Genomic DNA, 15,239 nt, shown 5'->3' on the forward strand with positions numbered 1-15,239 from the left:
AAATAAACAAGTAAGTAGAAATAAAGAGAATACTAGAGTAAAACAAAAGAAATTAAAAAAACATATTATAAATAGCCAAATCGTAATCAAGCAACGAATCAACTCTTTATTATGTATGTTTTTCTTTTTGGGTCCATATTGGGGCAATGCCACTATAATATTTTCATATACGAAAATATAAAACTCGTTTATTAAAAAGATATCATATGATCATATGAAATAAAGTGGATTTTAAATTTGTCTCCATTGTAGCGGTTGAGCAAACTTTAATAAATACTATGTTATTAGAATTAAAAAATGTTACACTTTTTTTTTCTTCAAGTCTTGTACTCATTACATGTTATATTTCCAAAAAGAAAGAATATAAAAATTCTATACTTATTAACTCATGACCTAAAAGAGAAAAAATAAAAGACATCATTATTAGGTACCAAAGGGTGATGAGAAAAAAAAAATTAGTTTCGTTTAAAATTGTCTGTCATATTTCTGAAAAAAAGATGTTAATTAAAAATAACATCTTAACTCCATAATTGAGGTGTTTATAGTTTAATTCAAGACCAATTATTAATAAATAAAGGTAAAATGAAAAAGACTTATAAGTAATTTTATCTTGAAGTTCTAAAATGACAAACAAGTACTCTCTCCTATCAAAATAAATAAATCTCAACACCTATTTTTATTGTTCAAAATGAATGAATTTTTCAAAATTCAAAGATGTAGAGATTTTTCCAAATGAATGAATAAAATAAAGGTGTATTGCTTTTTTTAAAATAAATGAATTTTTCAAAGTTTGATAATTGAAAGTTTCAACTATCCTTATTTTTAACAAAAGTTTATGCAAAGGGGTAATATTGTCAAATAACCGTTTGATAAAAGTTCATTTATTTTAGATAATTACTTTTACTATTAATAATTTGAGATGGATGGAATAATTAAGTTTGTGGTCACATGATTATTTATTTATTCATTTTTAATTTCGGATTCTATAAATAGAAAAGCTTCACAGCCTTTTTTTAAAAAAAAGCAACACATTTTCTTCTTCACTAAAAATTCTTTCTTACATTAAAAAAAATTAAAAAAATCATGCCTTGCTTTAATCTTTCAACAAACGTTAATCTTGCTGGAGTTGACACTTCTGATTTCTTCTCTGAAGCTACCAAAGCTGTTTCTTCTATCATCGGAAAACCCGAAGACGTACGTATTTTCTCTTATTCATTAGTACTATTATAGTTGATTATCGAAGAGAATTCAAAATTCAAACTTGATAAGTTCAATTATTGCGATTTATAGCTAAAGTACCTAGCACATAACCATATGTTTGAAATTCAAAAGATTTTTACATATATATCTATGTTTCGTATAAAGAATATTAAATTTTGATTTTTTTTTTAATATCAAGTTGTGTAAAGATAAACTATGAGTAGTTTGATGAAAATGGTTCACACTTTTCTTATCCAAAAAAAAATATACCTAAGTTGGTTTGATATGGAGTTTGGAGTTTTTGAGGTCAATGCAACTATATTGAAACCAAATATTGACCTATATTTGACCACAATGAAAATGCCCACATGATTTTTTTTTTTATATATATATAATGATATGTGTTAATTACATATTACTGCTAATTAAACCACAAAAATAACATTTTGGACCTCTTGTAATATAATGATATGTAAAATCAAGTGTGTGACAGGGGTATAGGTATCATGATTAAGCAAATTTGACAAAAATATAAGAGAGAATTACTATTGAGCGTGTTCGATACGAAGAAAAATATTTTCTTGAGGTGTGTTCTAGAATGGGAGGAGATGGAGGCTACGGAGGTCTAGGTGAAGATGAGGTGTGTTCGATGGTGAAAGGACATAGTCAATGTTGAATGCCATCTTATGTTTTTGAATTTTTTTTTTTTGACAAAATGAGGTAACATATGATCCCCATACTAATATTCCACCTTCTGATAGCGATAACTTATCTCGGTACTAATGACTGATTCTGGTACGACTTATGCCAGAATTAGTTACCAATCAAGGAAAAAGATGATATTATTTCCGCGTTTTAACATTTATGTACGTGTTTTGACAGTTCGTGATGGTTGTACTGAAAGGATCAGTAGACATATCATTTGGAGGTAACAAAGAGCCAGCTGCATTTGCTGAGATTGTATCCATGGGTGGAATTAACTCAGATGTCAAGAGAAAACTCATAGCAACATTGGGAGGCATATGCCAAAACAGGTTCTCTATTCCCAGAACTCGATTCTTTCTCAAGGTTTACGATACCACAATGGCCACCAAATTCTCCAAACTCTAACTACGCGTTTGGCCATAGGATTTGAAACCCCTGCCTAATTTCAACTCAACGTTTCGTTGAGTATAATATTGTAAAAGAAACTAAAGTTTCTATTAGAGTGAAATCATATGCAACATTGTACTGTCATGTTCAAAAAGTACTGTTTTTGTGCTTGGAAAATTGCAAAAAATCTCAAACAGTATGACTTAACGATCAAACGATGAGTGAGAATATGCAGTTCTGTATTTTCGAAAGGCAGAGGTCAGTTATTAGTTAAGACTATAGCTGAGCAGATGCACCTTCTTCCAACTCCCTTCAAGTTGAGTGTTTTCCAGCCTACACCGGGCTTGTAACATTCAATCTGCAATCAAGATCGGAGAGTTAGCTAGAATGGAGCAACATGTACGCGTATTACATGTTTTGGAAACTAGCCAAACATGATGAATGAAACAACTAAAAAGATGTTATACGTACCACGTCTACAATTTTCTCATTAGATTTAACTCCTCCAATCTCATAAATAGAGTCCTGCAGAACAGCAGCAGCTGAATAACCTCTCGCGAGTTCCATTGGCTCACCAACCATCCATGTTGCAAGACGGGGGTCATATATTTCAGTGCTACGTACCATTGTAGCCCCATCAACTGCATATCTGCAGAGCAGTTGTGAAGCTAAAAGTAAATAACAATACTGACATACGCAATAATGCATATATAACACACGGTCATTGCCCCCTTCGACTACTTTTGGATGCATTGTAATGTTAGATATGCAATCAAAAAGCACGAAAAATTGATAACATACAACTTCCCATCCAACACAGTCAACGTATGGCATCCTCTTCTCGTACTCATACTTCTTATTGTTGCCCACGAACGTTCTCTTGGATCAAATCTTTCAGCAGTCCTGTAGTAAAATGTTATCAGAAAAGAGATAAGAGACAGAGTTCCTATGGCTAAAACAGAGGTTTTAACCAAACTAAGCTATTATATAAAGTCATTCTCCAAAATAATATGTTTTTCTAAAATTTTACAAAACTAGTATAAACGTATTCCATAGTAACGTTTTAGGATATATTTTATTTTTTAAAAGTTGATGGCGTCAGATTGATATACGTTACTCACAGTAACGTTTTACTCCTAAAACGTTACTAACGTTTTAGGAGTAAAACGTTAACGTTTTAGGAGTAAAACGTTACTTACAGTAACGTATACCAACCTAATGCTGTTAATTTTTTTTTAAAAAAATATATCCTAAAACGTTACTGTGAAATACGTTTATACTAGTTTTGTAAAATTTTAGAAAAATATATTACTTTGATAAATCGTTTTATATAATGACTTAGTTTGATTAAAAATTCGAGGATCTATATTCTTCACATATATATATATATATTTTATCCTATAAATATACAAATGTTATCTTTATATCCCGTAAATTTCTAGCAAAAATATATTTTTAAAAAATCTAACATTATTCATCGGGTATATATATAAGGATAGAGAGAAATGAGATCACATAGTAAGAGAATAAAATGAGATTTAAAATATTTTTCTTAACCGTATGATTTTTGTAAAATATGGCAACAAAAAAGGGAATAAAACCTTCATATTTATAAATAAATTTTGTCTTTTATGAAAAATTGAATTTAAAGTTATTATTTAGTATATAATATTTTATCTACATAAATATAGATTGAGGTTGCTTATTAGACGGATCGGATGGATAATTATACTTAACTCTTTGGCTTATCGGATATCGAGTTTTAAATATGCTTATCCACTAGTCAATCAATAAGTTATCGATTCGGTATCAGATTCGAAATTGATGGTCGATTATCGAGTGGTGTATTGAGTCCAATATTTCATGCTTCCTTCTTTTACTTTCACTCACAACTAGATTGATCACTCATCAAACAAATCAATTTTTCTAAGTCTATCTAAGCTGGTAATTCAGTAATTGTAAATCACAATGAGACAAATATGAAAGTCTAAATTTTGAGGGTACAAGCATATTAGTATTTACTTAATAAATAATATACTTACTGTAAAAATGTTATTACGATAATTCTTAACGTGTTTATCAATAAAGAAACTGAGTGATCGTCCCCCATACCGATAAACTGTTAACTATATAAAATTTTAATCTGTTGACAAATGTTAATCCGATAATTTAATATGTATCCAATTTTACGATTGAATTATTGATTACGATTTGATTTTGAAGATCCTAATTTATAGGTACTAATACTACATAAAAGATTAGATTTTATGCTGTTATGCTATTAATTTCATGTGTTAGTATAAAAAGTAAAGAGAATAAACATTTTTGGCAAGATAATCAAAATTGATATGGATCAAGATATTTTAGATACACATTATTTTGGGAAAATGGAACAATTATAGGTATTTGTTGAATTATAATGTATATTTTGGGTTTATTAATTTTATTTTTATTTTTTATATAAGGACAATGATGCGATCTATAGGTAAGTAAGTTATAACAATCTTTGACCATTTATTTTTTTATATTTTTTGTTGACTAATTTTATTATTTTTCCTTATAAATACTGACTAATCTTTATTTTTTTTTCCATATAAATACACTCTACACTCTTTCATCTTCTTCATAAGTTTCTTTTATTTTTCAAAATACTCTCTATAAGAAAAATGGTATTTTTAAAGAATTGTTTTCTTTGTCCCTTTTTAGTGATCATTATTGTGTTATTGTTTTTCTTTAATGGAATTAAAGCTTCTCATGAAGTTTTTAGAAATTTGCAATCATTGAGTTCAACAAATATAATAAAATATTATCGAACTGGTTATCATTTTCAGCCACCTAAACATTGGATTAATGGTATGTATTTTCTATCTTATACGTAATTGTTGTTATAAAATATTGTCTATCATTCATCGTCTTGTAATTCCCTTTCTCATTTGTTTCTGAAATAAATTTAGTGATTATAAGATTTTATATTTGTGATCCAAAATATTATTTGTATATGTACTTTTCTTAACAAAAATTAATTAGTTGATTTTTTTTATTAACATAGTGGTGGTGCTAAATATTGTTTATGTCACTATATCAATAGATTTGGATAGTGAGGTTTAAGGGTTTTGCTATGTGTTGAATTAATATTTTTTTTATGTGTTAATTTATATTTGAGATAATATATGATTTTTTTTCTTTTAGATAATATATGAAAATAATTATTGATATAAATGTATTCTAGATCAAGTTTAGTTAGTTAAAACTAAAAATGATAAATACACTAATAACCATGTCAAAGGACAATTTTGTCCTTCTAACAAGTTAATATTTTTCACTAATGATCATAGATTATTATTCCTTATGTAATTAATGTAAATATTAATTATTTAAAGTAATTTTGGATGATATCTTCTCCAAAGCTGATACTACGGATAAATTCAATTCATTTTAGATACTGCTTTATCCATATAAAAATAATTTTCTTAAATAGTAATCAAGAAAGCATTAATAATTAAAATATATTCGTAATTAATGTATAATTAATTCAATAATAAAAGATATCAGAAATTAGGAGTTCCAAATTTTATATTTACTAGTTATATTCTAATTTATATTCAGCTTATTTTAAAAAGGAATAATATCATTCTAAATTCAGAAACAATTTCACTTTAAAAAAATGATTTATAATATTTTTCAAATTATAAGTTTTATTTATTTCCCCTTAAATTTCGTGTTTAATCTCAATACATCATATAAATATTAGATTCAATTGAATCCCATAAATATTTGTCAAATGAACTTACAAATTAAAGTCCCCATGCATGAATTCTCTGTTTAAAGCTCAGTAAATTTATCTGTTAATAATATGCTTAAAACACAAATATTTTGTTTTACATTACCTAGATATTTTATGAATTGTCATGATTATTTATAATATAATAGTGATATTTTGTTGTTAATTTAAAAAATTTGTTATAAGGAAAAAAATATAGCGTATATATAATACAATAAATCGATTTCAAAGATGATCTTGAATATAATATAATAGAGCTGTCAATATGGGCTAACCCATCCCATCTGGGCCATAGAGGCATCGACATTTGACGGGTCAGGTCGGGCTAGCTTATTTTTGGTGTGGGCCACAAAACGGTCGCCCAACCCACAAGTATGTGGGCTATATGCTTGCCGGGCTAGCCCACTTTTTTAAAAATTATATTATTTTTAGAATCATTAAATTAAATTATATATTATAATTTAAAATATTATCATAAATATCGACAAAACAATTTTATTAATCAAATCCACAAATAAAATTATTTTTATAATATTTATTAAGTTTTTTTCAAGTAAAAATATAAATATCTAAATAGAAAGAATAACCTAATTGTTTTGAGTTTGGATTCTCTTTAATTTTAAATATTAATATTATATTATATTTTTTAATTAATTTGTATTGGCCCACGGGCCGGTCCTACCGATATTTCTCAAGCCCCACAAATCAACAGACTTATTAAGGCCGGTCTAAAAAGCTTTTGCTCAAATGGATTCCAAAAATCGTAGCTCAACCCTATTAAATCCCGAGTTAGGCCAAGTCAGCCCAACAACTCTATAATATAAGATCTATAATTGATTTTCATGTTTGTTCTTTTTCTTTTTCGGATGTAATTGGAATATTCTCATTTTTAAATTTATTACTTTACAATTTCTTTTTAATTGCATTGAAATGATTTTACTAATCATTTTCCATTAATTCTTTTTTATGGTCTTGGTTCGGATGCTTCCAAACAACAAACAATAGATCCTAATGGTAAGATCGAGTTTTATATTTAATAATTTTAAATAAAATTTCATTTTATTATTAATTTGGTTATTAACGTTGCTTTTTTTTTTTTTAAATTAGGCCCAATGTATTACAATGGAGTGTATCATCTATTCTATCAATACAATCCAAAAGGATCTGTATGGGGCAATATTGTTTGGGCTCATTCAGTATCAACTGACTTAATTAATTGGGTTCATTTAGATCACGCAATTTATCCGTCAAAAGAATTTGACCAATATGGTACATGGTCCGGTTCAGTGACTATTCTTCCAAATAACATACCTGTGATTCTGTACACCGGAATAATAGATGTTAATAACACGCAAGTGCAAAACTACGCCATACCTGCTGATGCATCTGACCCATTACTTCGTGAATGGATCAAGCCTGATGAAAATCCGTTAATAGTTGCTGATAATAGTATCAATAAGACTCGATTTCGCGATCCAACTACAGCTTGGTTGGGTCGAGATGGACATTGGAGGATGGTGGTTGGTAGTGCTAGAAGACATAGAGGAGTAGCGATATTGTATAGGAGTAGGGATTTTTTAAAATGGACTAAAGCCCAACATCCACTTCATTCTTCTTCCAAAACTGGAAATTGGGAATGTCCTGATTTTTTTCCAGTATCGTTGAATCATACAAATGGTTTGGATACATCAGTTGATGGTGAGAACGTTAAACACGTTCTTAAAGTTAGTCTTGATGATACGAGGTTTGAGTATTATACCATTGGTACGTATGATACGAAAAACGATAGGTACATTCCGGATCGTAAAATGATTGATGGATGGAAGGGATTGAGATTGGATTATGGTAATTTTTATGCATCAAAGACTTTCTATGATCCGAGCAAGAATCGGAGAGTTTTGTGGGGATGGGCCAATGAATCAGATGTTGTTCCAAAAGATGCTATTAAGAAAGGATGGGCAGGAATTCAGGCTATTCCTCGCAAATTGTGGCTTGATCCTAGTGGTAAACAGTTGGTTCAATGGCCAGTTGAAGAATTAGAAACCCTCAGAAACAAAAAAGTTGAACTAAGAAATCACAAATTGAACAAAGGAGAAATTGTTGAAGTTGAAGGAATCACAGCTGCACAGGTATGTATCTTTTTTGGTTTACAAAATAATGCATATTACTCTGAGATCTGTAAGTCACGTGTTCGAGTCATGAAATTAACCACAATAACTCATGTCAGAGCGCCCCAAGTCATTTGACTCAGCTAGCCTGTGGCCTTTTTTTAAAAAAATTTGCTGGTATACAAAATGATTCATAATTTGAATTGATCTTCTGTGTGTCCTTTTTTTGGATTTGTTCGGATACCAAAATGTTCAATACTTTGAATCGATTTCTTTTTAATAAGATCCTTATGTCAAGACAACTAATTTTTGGGTGTTAATCTGATGGCAGGCTGATGTTGAAGTGACATTTTCTTTTTCAAGTTTGAAAAATGCAGAAGAATTTGATCCTAGTTGGGCTCATCTTTATGCAAAAGATGTATGTGCCATTAGGGGTTCAGCGGTTCAAGGTGGACTAGGGCCATTTGGACTTTTAACATTGGCTTCTGAAAACTTGGAAGAATACACACCCGTATTCTTTAGAGTGTTCAAGGTTAAAAATAAATACAAGGTTCTCATGTGCTCTGATGCATCGAGGTTAGATTTCTCACTCTTCAGAGATCTATTCGCCCCTAACCCACCTAATTTCTTTAAATTCTATAAATCATCTAAATAATTTTAAAAAGATTATATCATCCAAAATGATATTTATAGAATATCTTTAATTTTTAAAGTGTGAAACTAATAAATTGTTAAATTTACATCTTTACGATGATAAACCTTGTTATCGAATACTTTTTTCTTTTTTTTTTGTGATAGGTCATCCGTCAGAAATAACCCCAAAATGTATAAACCATCATTTGCTGGATTTGTTGATGTTGATTTATCAGACAAAAAATTATCACTAAGAAGTTTGGTAAGTTTTTTTTCTATTTATTTTTCCACAAAATGTTCTTGAAACTCAAAATTTTTTTATTTTTTATTTTTGCTTGTGTGGCATTTACAACTTTATTTAACCTATTTCCCCTTCTTTTTACAGATTGATCATTCTGTAGTCGAAAGTTTTGGTGCCGGTGGAAAAACATGTATTACATCGAGGGTTTATCCAGCATTAGCCCTCTTTAGTGATGCACGTTTACTTGCTTTCAATAATGGTACTGAGACCATCACAATTGAGACTCTTAATGCGTGGAGTATGAATAAACCAGATAGATAAACTAAAATGTTGGAAAAAAAGAAGAAAATATTTACTATTTGTTCTATTCCTATGTTAGCATTGTTTATCTTGAAGAAAACTTGTACAAATTTGTACTTTTTGCTAACTAGGGATAGAATATCATGATATTATATAACCAAATTTATCTTTTCTATTAAAAAAACCATCTTTGTACGTTGAATTTGTGATTTTGTTTTAATTCATGAATATAGTAGTCCAACAATAGGTTGAAAAATAAGTGATAAACCAAAAACTATATATGGACAATACATATCTTGCGTTTATTTATAATTGATGTTAACATTTATTACAGATAAATTTTGATCGTTGAAGAAAAAAATGAGTGAAATAAGCTAAAAATTGTCAACTATAGTATATAAATAAAATGGTGCAAAATTTATATAGGTGTGTTTGAATGTCTTTTAGGTTATTTGCAGACTAATCAATGCTTCATTTTACATATAAATATTTTAAAAGAATGTAGTAGAACTTTTAAATATAGATCAAAATATGAAAGTATTAAAACTTGTATAAAATTGGTCAAAAAAAAGCATTACATATAAGATAAGTAATTATTAGATTCTCACTAATAGAACACAACATATTATGAATGTTTAAAGAGAAAAAAAACTTGGGATATTTAGCTATGATGGCAATCCAAGTACACGTGGCGTTTTTTTCGATATATCGTGAGATGTTAAAAATCATGCATATGATTGAAGTTTGTTCACCCTCTAAAATACATTCATGTTTAGTGGTTCATGTCTCGTCTTGGGATGACTCAATAGATGTGCGATGATTTTCAACTTTACATTTTTCTCAAGAGTTTAAGTTATATACACCAGATATTCACGATGATGAACATTTTATAACCCTTATTTTTTCACCAATATACTCTGTTACCACTCTGTTTTGCCTCTTTTTTTGGCTACTTATATGTATACAAGCCTCATATTATTGATGATCTTCAGGATACACAAATTTCATCGCAGATTTTCTTCGTTGGCCTCGATAATGTAGATGATCTATCGATGAATTCTTGATATCATTATCCGATCCATCCTTAACTCCGCGATCAATTTCTTGATCATCTCCTTCTTTGACTTGATAATTAAGCAATGTATCTAGTCCATCATCTGTTTTCGTGTTATCAGGGTAATTTTGATTATTTGTTAATTCTGCATAATTGAAGCTCAATTGAGTAACCTCAGACATTGATTTTGTTAACAGAGGCTTTTGGCGTTTGAAAAACAAGCAAACTACGCCACAATCATCAATTTTCGCGCGTGGATACTTGTATTTCCAGGCTCGTACTGCACATTCTACTAGTGTTTTTGCTGCCATTGATCTCTTTCTTGTTGTAGAAACTATTCGAATCACTTCATCGTTGGTTAAAACATCCCATACCTACGAACAAATAGAGCTTAAGTTATGTATACTGACAATCAACGTTCATTATAACAAAAACCAACCTTAATTGGTTGTAACACAACTTGTCATATCAAGACTTGATACGAAGAGTTTTACCTAATGTCTTAAGTCAACTTAATTTCGTTAGTTCTTTATACTATCAGTATAAAATGTCAAACGTGCAACTGGAATGAAGTTAGGTATCGATATAAAACACAAGTAAAATGTCATATGTGCAAGTGGAATTGAGTTACCTAGCAATGTGTATAAAATGCACTTAAAATGTCACACGTGCAAATGGATTTAAGCTAGCTAGCATAGTTTAAACTATCAGTATAAAATACACGTAAAATGTCACACGTGCAAGTGGAATCAAGTCATCTAGCATTGTTTACATCATTGGTATGAAATGTCACACGTGCAAGTGGAATTAAGCTAGCTAGCATAGTTTAAAATGCACGTAAAATGTCACACGTGCAAGTCGAATCAAGTCATCTAGCATTGTTTACATCATTGGTATAAAATGTCACACGTGCAAATGGAATTAAGCTAGCTAGCATAGTTTACACTATCAGTACAAAATGCACGTAAGATGTCACACGTGCAAGTCGAATCAAGTCATCTAGCATTGTTTACATCATTGGTATAAAATGTCACACGTCAATTGGAGTTAAGCCAACTAGCATAGTTTACACTATCAACATAAAACACGAGTAAAATGTAGTAAATTTTGAATAAAATGTCATACGTGCAAGTGGAATTAAGTTAATGAACTTACCCCATCAGTAGCCAAGACGACGAATTCGTCGTTTTCAGTGAGTTTTCTATAATAAACTTCAGGGACAGAGATGAGGCCATAGTCTTTCAAGCAAAAATCACCAAAAGCCCTAGCCATGGCAAGGCCAGGACAATCTTCATCTGGCATCCATACTCTATACACATTTGGTTCTTGTTCCATTGCCATTACTCTTCCTTTGCAACTTTTAATTCTTTCATATTCATCTAATGTAAAAAAAAAATAAAAAAATACAACAAACATGTTAAATATGAAGTTTATATTATGTAATTTAGTTAAATTAGATATTTTTTTTGAGAGATCGCGAGAAAATATGATAAAATAAATGAGATTCCTTCAGACTTATCCAATAAAGAGATTCTACAAAAATGACTTTGGTGGTGATGGTAGTCTTGGACTTTTGGCTCACTTGTCACATGGGCAAGTAAAAGTTTAAAGTTTAAAGTTCAAATTACGCACATTTTCAAAATTATTTGATAAATATTTTTATAAATTCGAATCAATTGATGAATTTTAAATGACTGAGAAAACCTACTTGGGAGGTGAGGCTTCAGGTCCACTGTGAGTTGTTTGGAAACAAGTTGATTCTTCTCGTCTCTAGTGCAAATAATTGCTCTAGAATCACCTAAATTTCCGATGAACAAATGTTCTCCCTAAAAATTACACAATTAATAATAATTAGAAAAAACATAAAATCACAACTCAATAATCTATCAAACCACAACCTTTTTCTCGTTTTATCTTTAATGACATTTTTTAAAATATAACTATAAGAATGCTTATGAAACGTTTTAAATCATAAGTTTCAAAATATAAAATAAGCGGTTAATTTCATGGATGATTATTCAACTTTCATTTTACTATACCATACCACTAAACCTTTATTTTTTGGTAACGAAACTCAATTTTAGCTAAGTATCGTGAAGTCATTAAACTATTATTTATAACATAAAAGTTACTCAACTCTTCTTACGTATCGCATAAAGTTGTTATGATGAAATAAATGACTAATTTGATTTATAAAAGTTAGTGACTTTTTGGACACAAACAAATTTTGTCCAAGTGTGTTTCTATGATACTTGTGTAAAGTTATGTGACATTGGTTACAACTTACAAAAAATTGGTTAGTCATGACTTTATGATATTTAGAGGTAAAAAAGAAGGTATTTTTAATGACTACATTGAAATAAAATAAAGTTAAAATGACCATCATATATATCCTCATAAAATGAAAGGTTAATTAATTACCTGTTTAAATAAAGTAACAGCTGTTGTGCCACTAGAATAACTTTCAATTGAAGGTTCACTTCCAAGTTGTTCATCCATTTCTTTAAAGGACTTGAGATATGCAGATTTCCATGCATCAAATAATGGGAAATTCTGATCAAATTCTTCATCATTTTCGATGTTTTCGATAATTTTATTCTTATAAATATCACACTCTTTTAACGATATCGAAATTTTTGATGGTAACATATCACGCACATAGCGTGCCACCTTGTGACCCAATGGACCATGCCCATCGAATACGCCACAAAAAAACGCACCTTTCTCTCCACCAAAATTCTGCATATAATATTTATGAAATAAATTTATTAGTCATAATTTTTAATAATCCATTTTTAGGAAAAAAAAAAAACAATATGAAGAAATGAACTTGAACATCATGAGGATTTTTTTAAATATGACAATGTGTAATTAAAATTCCAGACATTCTACGTTCAACTATTAAGATATTGTCTGTTTAACAATTAATTCACATCGTAACCGATATGTCATAAAATATATACTAAAGGAATTAATAATACCTCCCAAACAGTCATTGCATCTTGATTAATCCCTTTTTTACCTTGTTGACTATACATAGATACAAATTTAGAATATCCATGTAACCTAATATTAGCACCAAAATCTCCTTTCCCTACAACACCATGATGATCATCTTCAACAATAATATTATTATCTTCTTTATCATCACCATTAATATAATTATGGTGACGATAATTCCCTTGATGATCGAAATGGCGCACCCTTTGACATGAACAACATGCACCCATATCTCTAATTTTTGCGCGATTTCGATGATAATCTCCTCAAAAATAGATCTTGATTATTGAAATTAAAGCCATTTGTATATGGTTAGTTAATTCTTTGAATATTGATAATGGAAAATATTAGAATACAAAAATTTTATGTTTAAATTGACAAAAGAGTCAAAAGGTAGAAAGACAAGACAATTAGGAGGAGGATGACAAATCAAGAATGTTATTCTCATGAGATAACATTCATGATTTGTGGGAAATAAAGAAACAAGAAGAAAGGAATATAATCATTGATGTAATCCTTTTTTTTTTCTTTTTTTTTTTTCCTTTATATTTTTTTTCCTTATTTTGGATAAAATAGTTTGACCATTCCGTTACACTCTTGGGGGGCGTTTGGACATAAAAATTAATAATTTAATGAATGAATTTTACAAATGAGTATACACGGATAATTGTTTTATCATGAAAAACTTTTTGATTACACAAACGTTCCTACCATATTTACTATTTCTCCCTATAGTTTGAAATGACAACATACTGTCTCTCTACTTAATAATTTCATAAAAAATTTCAAGTTAGATACACCTAGATAGATATATGTATTTTGCTACCTGATGCATTGAAATAGGGAGATAGGTGAGCAGGGTAGTTGTTGTATCTCAGATACGTATGAATCACACTAGATAGATGTACACGTGATACATTTTGAAATACAGATAAATATGGAGAGAGGCGAGAGAGTGAGAACGGCGAAGGAAATTAAAGAGACGATTGAGAGAGTTAGATAAATGTGAATTCACTTGGATACAATATATTCGAAACAAATTATACCTAATTTTAGCCCACGTGAACGCACCAAATACATGTGTCTAATCTAAATTCTAATAAAATTTGTAATATTGAAAACTCACCAAAAAATAATTTACTCCTAAACTAATGTAATTTGTTTTTATCATTCCACATGACCAGTATATAAATGTTCCTACATTCTTCATGTATATAAGCCCAAAGCCTAGAGAGATGCAACATGCAAGTCCAATGATGGAGCCCATCTGTGTGTATAACCGGCCCTAGATGTAAGATCCCTTTTAGCATTGTTTGGAGTAAATTGAAATTTGAAATGAGATTAGGGGTGTGTTCGATAGGTGGTTCAATATTCGATACGAATGAAAATATCTTTTAGAAAAATAAATAATTTTTTTTTACTTTTTGTTTTGTGTTTGATGAGTAATTAGAAAAGAAAAACATGCTTTTAAAATATTTATATATAATTTAGACAAATATTATGAAAGGTGGTCGTGAAAAGATAGTGGTGATGAGGAATGTAATGGATGGGAGGGAGATGGGGAGGGGGGTGAATGTGAGATGTGCTGGAGGGCGGAACGAACATAAATCACAATCGATATAGAATATCACGAGTAGAATTTATTTTCCCTACTTTCATAAGAAAAATATTTTTCAATATTTTTAAGTACATAGCTTCTTTTTCCTAAAATATTTTTTTAGAATATTTGATCAATTGAACATGTCATACCAAAACACCGGATAAAGATCCGGTCAAATATAATTATGCCAAGTAATGTTCAATGGCCTTATAGATTTATGTCATGTGTAT

General features: G+C 29.5%; 4 protein-coding genes across 4 annotated transcripts; 2 read left to right on the plus strand and 2 right to left on the minus strand.

The window, feature by feature from the left end:
• The first annotated feature begins 1,027 nt into the window (after positions 1-1,027).
• LOC107032411 (macrophage migration inhibitory factor homolog) lies at positions 1,028-2,486 on the plus strand. The gene is made up of 2 exons (XM_015234010.2): positions 1,028-1,194; positions 2,083-2,486. Exons 1-2 carry the CDS (start codon positions 1,084-1,086, stop codon positions 2,308-2,310), a joined length of 339 nt encoding a protein of 112 aa, XP_015089496.1. The 5' UTR covers positions 1,028-1,083; the 3' UTR covers positions 2,311-2,486.
• A 9-nt stretch (positions 2,487-2,495) lies between these two features.
• Positions 2,496-4,402, minus strand: LOC114074312 (kelch-like protein 17). Its single transcript, XM_027912177.1, has 5 exons — positions 4,335-4,402; positions 3,094-3,195; positions 2,764-2,941; positions 2,589-2,650; positions 2,496-2,529 (listed from the first exon to the last, which is right to left on the minus strand). Exons 1-5 carry the CDS (start codon positions 4,400-4,402, stop codon positions 2,496-2,498), a joined length of 444 nt encoding a protein of 147 aa, XP_027767978.1.
• Positions 4,403-4,958: 556 nt separating this feature from the next.
• On the plus strand, positions 4,959-9,531 carry LOC107032409 (beta-fructofuranosidase, insoluble isoenzyme 1-like). Its single transcript, XM_015234007.2, has 6 exons — positions 4,959-5,145; positions 7,079-7,087; positions 7,181-8,202; positions 8,513-8,757; positions 8,980-9,076; positions 9,200-9,531. Exons 1-6 carry the CDS (start codon positions 4,959-4,961, stop codon positions 9,374-9,376), a joined length of 1,737 nt encoding a protein of 578 aa, XP_015089493.1. The 3' UTR covers positions 9,377-9,531.
• Positions 9,532-9,912: 381 nt separating this feature from the next.
• Positions 9,913-13,639, minus strand: LOC107032410 (probable protein phosphatase 2C 65). Its single transcript, XM_015234009.2, has 5 exons — positions 13,391-13,639; positions 12,831-13,148; positions 12,118-12,235; positions 11,565-11,788; positions 9,913-10,783 (listed from the first exon to the last, which is right to left on the minus strand). Exons 1-5 carry the CDS (start codon positions 13,637-13,639, stop codon positions 10,331-10,333), a joined length of 1,362 nt encoding a protein of 453 aa, XP_015089495.1. The 3' UTR covers positions 9,913-10,330.
• Between the last annotated feature and the right edge of the window lie 1,600 nt (positions 13,640-15,239).

Source organism: Solanum pennellii, chromosome 10 (genome assembly GCF_001406875.1).
Source record: "Solanum pennellii chromosome 10, SPENNV200".
NCBI classification, from domain to species: Eukaryota; Viridiplantae; Streptophyta; class Magnoliopsida; order Solanales; family Solanaceae; genus Solanum; species Solanum pennellii.

Coding starts and splice junctions, on each gene's coding strand:
- LOC107032411 (XM_015234010.2), top strand. CDS start 1,084: ATGCCTTGCTTTAATCTTTCAACAAACGTTAATCTTGCTGGAGTTGAC. Junction 1,195..2,082: donor TCATCGGAAAACCCGAAGAC/GTACGTATTTTC, acceptor GTGTTTTGACAG/TTCGTGATGGTTGTACTGAA.
- LOC114074312 (XM_027912177.1), bottom strand. CDS start 4,402: ATGGGGGACGATCACTCAGTTTCTTTATTGATAAACACGTTAAGAATT. Junction 2,651..2,763: donor ATGAGAAAATTGTAGACGTG/GTACGTATAACA, acceptor TCTTGATTGCAG/ATTGAATGTTACAAGCCCGG. Junction 2,530..2,588: donor TTGAAGGGAGTTGGAAGAAG/GTGCATCTGCTC, acceptor TCGAAAATACAG/AACTGCATATTCTCACTCAT.
- LOC107032409 (XM_015234007.2), top strand. CDS start 4,959: ATGGTATTTTTAAAGAATTGTTTTCTTTGTCCCTTTTTAGTGATCATT. Junction 8,203..8,512: donor AAGGAATCACAGCTGCACAG/GTATGTATCTTT, acceptor ATCTGATGGCAG/GCTGATGTTGAAGTGACATT. Junction 9,077..9,199: donor AATTATCACTAAGAAGTTTG/GTAAGTTTTTTT, acceptor TTCTTTTTACAG/ATTGATCATTCTGTAGTCGA.
- LOC107032410 (XM_015234009.2), bottom strand. CDS start 13,639: ATGGGTGCATGTTGTTCATGTCAAAGGGTGCGCCATTTCGATCATCAA. Junction 13,149..13,390: donor ATGCAATGACTGTTTGGGAG/GTATTATTAATT, acceptor TATTATATGCAG/AATTTTGGTGGAGAGAAAGG. Junction 10,784..11,564: donor TCGTCTTGGCTACTGATGGG/GTAAGTTCATTA, acceptor ATTTGTTCGTAG/GTATGGGATGTTTTAACCAA.